General features: G+C 42.1%; 1 protein-coding gene across 1 annotated transcript in view; it reads right to left on the bottom strand.

The window, feature by feature from the left end:
- Positions 1-998: 998 nt before the first annotated feature.
- The window catches only part of tfec (transcription factor EC), a 34,012-nt gene continuing 24,653 nt past the window's right edge, over positions 999-10,357 (bottom strand). Inside the window, exons 2-8 of the mRNA XM_070929063.1 lie at positions 8,232-8,486; positions 7,410-7,511; positions 5,179-5,299; positions 4,085-4,141; positions 3,879-3,954; positions 2,792-2,939; positions 999-1,472 (exon numbers count right to left, since the gene is read on the bottom strand). Coding sequence (XP_070785164.1) covers positions 999-1,472; positions 2,792-2,939; positions 3,879-3,954; positions 4,085-4,141; positions 5,179-5,299; positions 7,410-7,511; positions 8,232-8,486 — 1,233 coding nt within the window. The remainder of the gene's footprint in view (positions 1,473-2,791; positions 2,940-3,878; positions 3,955-4,084; positions 4,142-5,178; positions 5,300-7,409; positions 7,512-8,231; positions 8,487-10,357) is intronic.

The following is a 10,357-nucleotide window of genomic DNA, read 5'->3' as shown; positions in this document are numbered from 1 at the left end:
GTGGGTAACAGGTCTGAAAGTCTAATTTTTAGTGAGGTTCGGGAGTTTATGTAGCATTTAGAAATAGAACTGTAGTTAAAGTTGTTTTTTTGTATTGTTTGAGGGTGTATGAATGCAGACCTCAAGGAAATGTCTGCTGTGAGATGACAACAAGAAGCCAAAATCAGGTATATCAAAAAAAGGGGTTTATTATATTTTTCCCACCCCTACTAAGAATAAAAAAGGTAACATGTTAGATAATAATATATATCTTTTTTATGAATACATGGATTAAAACATATATAAATACATAAACACTTATTTAACAAAAACACACACGGACAAGACCAAAGACATGTTAGGCATTGCGGTGAGTACATCAGTTACATGTTCGTATCTTTTTGAAGACAAAAACTGGGAGTTCAGATAAGGCACATCACACAATCACAATCCCGACTGCAGCTATGAAGTAGTAGTATTTTCATTTTAAAAGGACAGTTTTGGCAGGTTTTCAGTGATTATTTCACATATATTACAGTGTACTGCTACCACAGTGTTTACCAAAAAAAAACATAGACATGGTTATTTACATTATATACTTTAAGGCTGATAAATGTCTCCCTTTTTCTTGTGAGTCAGATTCTGCTCTGTCCGGGAGGCAGAGAAACACATTGATTGTCTATAGAAGAGTTAAAAAAAAGAGCATGGAGGAGCAGGAGGTCCGTGAGCTGTTCCTGGTCCCGTTGAGCTTTGGAGAATGCAAGCTTTTGGGACGATCAAGCTCTGACACCCCCCTGATCAACAAGAACTATACAATCTATATACAGGTGGCACTTTGAGGGGCACTGTCAGGTGTGTTAGCTGTCATTTAAATTACTTGCAACCCTGTGAGTGGTCATCATTGTATGCCTGGAGCCATCAGTCTTTTAAAGGCTCTGTGTATGCCCTTCACCACTGGGGATTACAACCGTGCTGTCATGAGGAGATAACAAGAGTGTGTAACTGGAGAGGGGGCACCCTTATAGGTCGTCACCCTCAGCAGAGCTGAAGCTGCTCCTGCGGCTGCTGTCCTTGGACGCAGCTCCAGGCGAGCCGGCCGACAGGAGCGGGTCGGTGCCAAAGGGTGAGAGCGGGTCGTCCATCAGGATCTCGTCCAGCCGATGCTCCTCTTTCAGCGTGGCGCTGAAGAAGTCTGTGAAGTGGGACAGCGGGTCGGAGAACGTGGTGCAGCCGTCGGCGCCAGAGATGTGATCCTGCGTCCCGCCAGCCACCACTGCTATCCTCTGGAGGTAGTCGCTGTTGGGGTCCTCCTGGTAGAGGGGCGGCTGCTGGGGTTGCTGGGCCTGGGGAGACGACTGCTGCTGCTGCTGCTGCTGTTGCTGCTGCTGCTGCTGCTGCTGCTGTTGTTTTAGGAGATGGGAGGATAGTTCAACTGTCCCCAAGGCTGAAGCCATGTTTGGGAGGCCATGTGCTCGTGCCTGGATCTCCAGCTCCTGGGAAACAAAGAAAACCATGAGTTAAAGATGACGACGTATTCCTGACGTGTTGTAGAGAAGATCACCTCCACACTCATCGAATGCCTGCCAAGATACGTTCTGAATAAATACCTAAAAAAGGTAATTTCCTCAAATATGAGCTGATATACCGTGACAATATCGCATGGAGTAACAATCACCACCACACCTTCTCCACATCTCCTCCACATACTGAGGTTAGGTTGGAGTGAGCTGCACTTGGGGAGTTTGGGTGTTGACACACACTCTTCTCCCCCACACAATCTTGTTTCCTGGATAGTTTTGTCATCTTTGAAGGTGATAACAGATTTTGTGTTTTTCCCATCATTGGCGTAAACTCGGAAAAACCACAATCTGTGTGCGTAAAAGTGTGAAGGTTTACGTGCGGCCCGCTGTGCATGCATGTGCCAATAAGCATCTTTTTAGCATTAGTGCTCGTTATCTATTTCTGATCTGCTTTTTTCCCACTGAAAGAGCTGGGGTCATTGTCTTCATTCATCAAGTAATTAGGGGTAGTGGAGGGTGGGGGGGGGCAACAGTAGAGGGGAGGTTGTCTAGTTTTGGAGTCATAAAGCTTTGGAGGTGGAAATCAGTTTACATTGTTGGGTTGTACAGCTTTGGAGATGGAAATTAGCAGAGGTGTGAAGTACCTGGGGGTGACTGAGTCAGGGGGGGGTTGACAGAGTGAGCCCTTTGTCTTTACCAAACTGATCTTTGGCATAATGAAACAGACCTGTTAGATGCCTGGAGGAGGCTGTATTTAAATAAATCAATAATGTGAAAATGGGAGTTTACGCGGATCCTGCACCGGGACTAAGTGCTAAGACATTAAAGGGACATTAGTGAGTTGATTGGCCAACTCTTTGTGTTAAGGAGTGTGTTAAACTTTATTAGGCGGTTTTGTGTTACAGGGACACGGGAAGACATCAAGTCTAAGGCTGTATACTTGTCATTTTGAAGTATCTCATTGCCAAGTCAGACATAGTTTATTACCAAGCTTATAAACAACAGCGGTGTCCTGCAAATGATATCCAATGTACGTCTTTTAATCTAATATTGAGTCTTAAAATGTGAATAATCTTGATTTGCCACAAGTTTACATTTTCCTCAGAAGTGATATTGCAGCAAAAAGAAAAAAATATTTTACTATTTTAGAACAGATACAGCTTTATGAGTTGAGGAACTCCTCATATGCTCTACTTTTGTCACTTTTTTTTCAGTATTGGTCTAGCCATGTGTTTTGTGACACCACACCACAAAAACAAACTAAACACATTTCGACTGTTATGTTTTATTACCTGGATCCTCAGCAGCAGTCTCCTGTTCGCTTGCTCCAGCTTCTTCTGACGGCTCTCCAGCTCCCGAGCATGCTGCTGCTCCTTCTGCAGCCACCTTATGTACTCCACCGAGGCCTTCAGGATAGTGCCTTTGTTCCAGCGCATGTCGCTGCAGACAGAATCAAATGTTAAAGATAACCTTTTACACAGAAGCCCCTGATGTCGGCAGAATATCCTCCGCAATAAAAAAAAAAAAAAAGCGGGGGGAAAAGTTTTAACACAGGTTTTTTCCCCTTCTATGATATGAATAAGAAATGGTGACTTACATGGGGCAATTATTCCTCCTTGGACATTACATGGGGACATTGAATGGGAATTTTAATAGAATAGTTAAGTAGCTATGTGGAAAGTCCATTCTCGTACCTCCTTGTTCGGCAAAATTAATCCTCAAGTAAAAATAGGTGAGGGAAAATGAGCTAAGTAGGAAGAAGGGAGGGGGGGAATGGAGCATTGGACATGAGGTGCCAGAGTGCAAGTCATTCTTTTGCAGATATTATTGCTTTTTAAAAAAGGAAAGGGTGAGCTGTAGTAAAATTGTCCTTTTCCACACGAGTGAGACGTTGGTCTGATCAGCGCTAATAATCTCTTTTATCCCGTGTTAATGGCACACCGGCGACGCTAACCTTCCATTTAAATTTGAAGCAAAGTTCAATTGCGAAAGATGGCCGCTGGATTTCAATTCAGCTCCACGCTCCATCTCGATGTTCCAATTGTGCTTCAAACTTTGATTCAAATGGGGTGGCCTGCTTCTTTGCATTTGACCCTTTCCTCATCATTCATGCTTTGAGCTGAACTGCTGGGACCCCAGCGAGAGGATGTACAGCTCTTGGAGCGCAGACTTCAATGGAAGTTCAAGTGCACCCTTGAAATATGACTGAAATGTGCTTGAGTACTCATTTGAATTCAATGAACAACGTTTAGAGTGTCTTTGTGCTTCGAATTTAATATGCTTCTGCGCCAGACAAGGTCTTGCAGTTGTTTCAGTGGCATAAAGTGAAGCGAAGCAGGGGCATTGTTTCAGTAAATACATTTAGATGTTGCAACTTACGGGTCATTCGACTTTGGTATGAGTGTCCCCAGCTCCTTAATCCTGTAGTTGATGTTGTATCTTCGCCGTCTTTCAACTAAGCAAGAACAAAAAAAGAAGAGCACGAGATGATTAGGGCATTGTCAGCTGCCATGCTAAAGGCTAGCCATAACTCATTTTCAGGTAATAAACTGTGGGGGAGTTGAAAGGCAGCTGGAGACACTTACTCAAATTATGGTTGTCTTTTTTCTGTCTCTCTTTGGCCATCACCCTTGTGTCGTGTTCTGTCAAAAAAAAAAAATCACAGAGGGGGGAACGAACTGATTAGCAACGCACACTAATTTTGAAACTGAAAGACAACGAAGACAAAAACGCCACAAAGGGTCTAGTCAAGAGACACACAATCATTTATTTCGAGGGAGTTCAGTGCTGGGGTCAGCCAGAATGTGGAGTTTCCATGCATCCACACAACAGACACAAGTTTGACACACACACACACACACACACACACACACACACACACACACACACTGAAAGAGCCCAATTTATCCCCTCCAGTATGTGTGAAGCTCATTGTGGAAAAGAAAATGGTGATCACTTTTAAACTACTTGCACCGTAATTAAGATAGTTTAGCAAATCCACTAATCTGTCCTGGAGAGGGACAAAAATGCCAGTGCATCCATATTTGAATTCACATTCTTCCAAATTACATAATTGGGGACCTGAGATTGGATTTCCCAATTTGTCTCTGTTGATTCAATCAAGACAATTTAAAGTCTGTGTAACAGCCCATTGTCCTCTCCGCCTACACTCAAATGAAACAGATGGCAATTTACTTATTTGCCCATTGAGAGTGAAGGGTTCTTCAGGCATCCTTTCTATTTCCTAAATCAATTAGGCTTCTTTGCTTGATGCATGACATTAATAAGAAATGTTTTAAAGGGCCCTCTGTTTTTTTTTTGTTGCACTGTGATGAAAAGTCTACACGTTTCTACGTCCTATTAACGGAACCAACGACAAGTGGGACAGTGTTTGTCAAACACTGGACACAAAATTAGCTTACCCATTTGTGTGTTTGCTTGACACACATAATTGGACTTTAGCAGGAATAGACACACACACAACACGTTGCCTTTTTTAGCTAACACAGGTACACTCTGTTCCTCTTAGCACCCACCCAGAGCTACAATTTAGAAGAAATTCCCTAAAATTATCTGACAAGCAGATTTTGTGTGATTTTTACTTTTACAGCAATGTGAGCATGTAATGACTCATTAATTGGTTAGTTGTTTGATCAAATGCTATGGTATGAGTTCATACCTGTGTATTCCCTTTTTACAGTGAGCTTTGTGGGGTTAGATGTGGGACTCATTCCACCATTAGGGGCGTTCATACCTTGTTCACCCCCATAGATGTCCAGCATGCTGCCACTGAGGGACACCTAGGATGGGAAGAGAGAGAGAGAGGGGGAGAGAAACAAATGGAAAGGGTCAGTCACAGGGGAAGCAGCATTTGCATTTCACACAAATATAAACACACATGCCTTTCACAGTTTGAACAAAAGCCACAACACAAATAGTTGTTTTTAGCTGCTGTGTGGCTTTGTTGAGCATTGACAAAAATGACAAGAGGCTAGCAGAGTGATCAGAGCCTTGCAGAGGAGGTTGTCAGCCCCCAGGCCTCTGGCTTTGGACTTCCCAGCAGGGAGTTGTAGAAGCCACATGCGTCCCTCAGCAGGACGGGGCAAACCCAGTGCTGTGGTCATGAAATGTTGCCATGTTCAGATTGCCTACTCATCTTTTATCACAAAGGGTGAAAACAACTTAACAAGAACTTAACCTTGCTGAAACCAGGTCAATAAATGGTTGTCGTCCCCCTGCTGTACTCCATCTAACCCTGACCTCTAACCCAGGCTTGCAGCCCTCTGAGGTCTGGTTTGACCAGTAATAGTGCCTTGATCTGCTAATACCACCATTTTCAAAACCCCACTTGAAAGTGCTCCTAACACAGAGATGTGCTCTGTGTTGAAAATAGCATCCCATTAGATGAAAAGGCTAGCTAGGTCAACTGCTTGAACAGAGGCAAAACTGTTTTCCTACGGGTCTCTTCTTGTCTGGGAAAGCATGCATCAGTTCTGCGATAAGATGTCTTTTCACAGACCCGGGAGATGATATAGCGTGCTGACACACATGTGTGTCTAATTCGCATTTGTGCATTTATGGGAAAATGCTACAGAAGCCACCATGCATTCCAAGATGCGCACAGCCAATTTTATTCACGACGTGTGTCAAATCTAACTACTAGACTGGTGAATGTGATAAGGCTGCATGTCAAGTCAAGAGATGGGGAGGAATGGAAAGCAAGAGAAGAAGAAGAAAAAATAGAAGAAGAAACAAAACAGAAGAAACTGCAGACATTTCAGATATCTGCAGCTGGAATGGTTTGCATGTGCGTTTTTTTTTCTCATTATCTCACCAAGATGGGAGAAGAGGAGAAGGAGGAGGAGGGGACAAAAGTGCTTATCAAAGTGAAAGATTGCAACAGTTCCCCTACTACTCCTATTGTAATCACTTCAATCCCTCTCCCGTCTGTGTTCCAGGATGTGTTGACACGGCGAAACGACGTGATGCATCGTACTGTATGACTAATTAGGATGAATTGATCCATTTAAGCATGGTATCATTTCTGAACAAGCCCATGGGGAGTGTATGCATTAGCCCTATCCAATGGCTCACTAACTCTCTCCAGCAAAATATCTTAACTCGTTCCTCTGTCGCGCTTCCATCTCTTTTACTGGCTGTGCCCCCCCTCCGTCTTATCTTTCCCTCCCCCACCTCTCATTCCGTCCCTGTCACAGTATCTGCAGTGTTTTTCTCCGTGTCACTTTGTCTGTGTATATGATTCTTTGTCCGTCAATCTGGCTGATTCCCAGTGTTCCCATCCCACAAACTCTCTATGTATCTGGTTCAGGTGTTGCTATGTCCTCCAGCCAAATGGAACCCTTGTCCCCGAGTTTTGCTCAGAGTTTTTGAATTCCTTCTTGGCAATGAATCCTACTGATAGTGCTGGTCTGTGGTGCCACTTCTAGTTGGTTGTTTTCCCAAGAATGGACCTCAGTAAGACGATAAATGTAGCTTCTTCTATCATATTGTCATTAAGTTTATATCGACAAACATGCTCCTTTTTAAACTTTATCTGCATTGTTGATCTTCTTGAGTAATGTGAGAAATGTTGCTAAATCCCAATGAACTTTGACTCATCTCTAGATTAAGCTGACCTCAAACCCTTATTCCCAAGCTAGTCAAGCCTGTGCCTAAACGTTAGGGTGGAGGAACCCCACTTTCAAGTCCCCATTCAACTTAAAAAGAAAGAAGTCATTCGTTAAGGAACTTAACCTGACATAAACCTTCCCGCAATAATGTGAGCAGCTTAACAAACAAAGGATATGTGGCAGAAATCAATACAAAAGACCTTCAAACTGTTGATAGCCTCATTTTAAAACGTGTTAGTGTGTAGATGTTAGAGCAATAGTTAATGTGATTCATACTTACATTGTTTTGCATTATGATGTTAGGCTCCATGCAATCCAAGCCTCCATCATTGAAACCGGATTCAAGACTAATTAGGTCATCAATAACTTCATCCATTGGAAACTAAAAGAAAACAGTAATTTCAGTGTACTCATGGACAGACTGATGATGTTTGTAGCAGAATTTAAAATGCTGTCCAAGTCTGATCTTTTGAAATCTCAACATTCAAACCAAAATAAACACGTGAAAGGCGAGGGACCGTCCAGAGACTAATCCAGTAACAGACAAGCTCTCCATCGCCATGTCATAAGTTTAGCAGCGTTGGCGGGAGAAATCTGTTATCAAAGTAGTTTCCTCCTTTTGAAAGGGTTCTCTCATCAGAGACTGCATGTCTGAAGTTATTGATGAGCACATCAGAGAGGGAGGGAGATCAATAATGGCATCACTTTGTTTCGATGATTAGTTGGAAGCACTCTCTGAGACTCAAACCCAATCCAGACAGAAGTTTTACAGGTTACTGATACTTGTGAATTATATTACATGTTGACTGTCTATCCAAACAAATTGTCAGCCATGATTTATCTCTCTTAATGACAGAATTTAGAGGGACTAAGACACACATTCTTACAGATGGCATAACAAATGAACACAGAACAAATATGTCTTTTGACGGGAATGTGGAGTGTTGACAGGAAAACGTGTCACGAATGTTGCAAAATCTATGAAAATGATGACCCACAGTTCGTCCGTATGTGACCAAGTCTTTCACTGTGTGTCAATTTCAGTTCCATATATTCAGCAACATCATAATTTCACATTCAGACATTTTCTTTTTCCACTCACCTCGCTGTCGTGATTGGCCATAGTGAGCAGGGTAACGGGGCTGTTGGGGTTGCTGCTGTCGCTGACAGAGGGCATGTGTCCATTCCTCATGATCGGCACACTAGCCAGCGCCTGGCCGGGCGTGTGTGGATGCGGAACGGTGTGGCCCTGCCCGGCCGCAGAGGCCAGCTTGGAGCCCAGCGTCAGGTACTGCTTGACCTGCTGATTCTGGGTCTGGTGGAGGTGGAACTTGGAGTTTTCCAGGTGGCTGTGTACCTGCAGCAAAAATTGATAGTACACAAGTTCAATTAGTTGACTGAATAGAAAATCAGTTCACAATGTCGGCGAGTGCGCATTGTTTCTCACACCACTGACTAAGCACAAGAGGTGTTCACAGCAGCTGTCGGCTTTGCGGAAAGATGATCAAATACAGAACAACACACAGAAATAGTTATGTGTCAGAATTTTCCCATTATTAATCACATTTACAGACTTGCAGCAGTACTGTATTTTGTAGAACTTAAGTTAACACTCATATTAAAGTGAGTCATATTTACAAGTGTAACAAGTGTCTTTATGAAAATTGGGACTCATTCTTAAGTATTGTCGTATTCTGTAAATTTAGTATAGTTTCCGACTTAAAAATTCCCAGAACTGAACTTAAGTTGACAAACAAAATGCATACATTTTTGCAATAGTATATACATACAGCCAGCAGCCAAGATAGCCAAACCAGCAAAAGCCTTCCAAATATGTTACATTGGAAAACATGATAGCACTGTTCAACAAAACAATTACCAAGTCATTCAGAATTTTTAAATTAATTTTCAGTATTCTTACATTTGAAGCTCTGGTTGCGTCTCGCATCGTGTAGTAACTGCAGTCAGTTAAGTGTGGCATTCTCAGAAAAAGCAGATAATCTTCAGATTGGTTTGTTTTGGTGTTGCAGCAGGTCAACTTTAGGCATCCAGGTTTGCTGCTGCTATCCTGCTCTTCTGCTGACTTCTCAGTGAGTGTCTGTATTTTCCAGTCCCCTACCAATGTCTTTATAAAGGGCCCTAAGTGAACTAATTAGGCCCAAAGCTGGGGGTAAGCCTTTATGTTGCGTAGCATGATAATCACTTCAAACACCAGACTGTCAGATCACCCAGGGCTTGATCACTGCAGGATATCTGCCTTTAGCGTCTATCACTAATTCATTTGGACCGCCCTTTTCTGTCTGACTGACCAATCAGTGGTCAGCTCCTAAAGTCCTCTGCTGCCTGCTCCAAGGGTTGTGGCAGCACAATTGACCCTTGTTCCCCAATGCGGGTTTTAAATAAGTAATCTAATGCCATTTTTAACCATTCATTCACTGGTTTCAAAGTAGAAAGTTACACAAAGAATAACTGCACAAAGCTATTTTGAGGTCTTTACTACTGTAGGTTGAGGGCTATTTTCAGATGGGGATCTCACCTAAAAATGTCCAGTTCACTTACTGGTCTAGAGCTCACAAAGAAGCTCACTGTTAAAACTTGCTTTATTAGTTTATGGCCTGTAGAGTATTTTTAGGTGTACTTAATAATAATACATGTGTTGTTAGCAGTAGTATTACAACTGTATGTTAGTCTTGTCAGTTGTAGATGGTCATCTTCTCTGTCTTTTATCCAGATTTTTGTTTTACTTCCTCTTAAAAGTATTTTATTCACTGGTCAAAACAGCATTCTCTATGGACTTGCCTGAACTTTTTTTTTATAGCTACATGGATACTTTTTTCCATGACCTCAGCTAATCAATTGGAAGTAGAAGATAAGCAACAATACTGGTGTAAAACTTTATGCAACTGACTATGCAATGTGACTTAACTTAATATGTATGACTGATTGATAAAAGGTAATGTGACATTTAAGAAATATTAATTCCTAATTATTTATTTAATACCATCTCTGCTCCCATATTAATAATGTCACTTTTAGTGCACATTGAAATACCCCCTAAACAAGTGTCATTTATCAAGTAAAAAAAAAAACAGATAATGAACGCATCGAAAGTGAGACTATGTAACTTTTGCTAGTGACAGGTATGGGATAATGCTAAATGCTAAACGGTAGCATTTTGCTAAAATGCTGAGCTACAGTGACAGTACAAAGTGGAGGAGAGTCAACTGA

This window comes from Enoplosus armatus, chromosome 22 (assembly GCF_043641665.1).
Source record: "Enoplosus armatus isolate fEnoArm2 chromosome 22, fEnoArm2.hap1, whole genome shotgun sequence".
Classification (NCBI taxonomy): Eukaryota; Metazoa; Chordata; class Actinopteri; order Centrarchiformes; family Enoplosidae; genus Enoplosus; species Enoplosus armatus.
The sequence above is the reverse complement of the archived record's forward strand: the minus strand, read 5'-3'. Positions and strand labels throughout refer to the sequence as shown.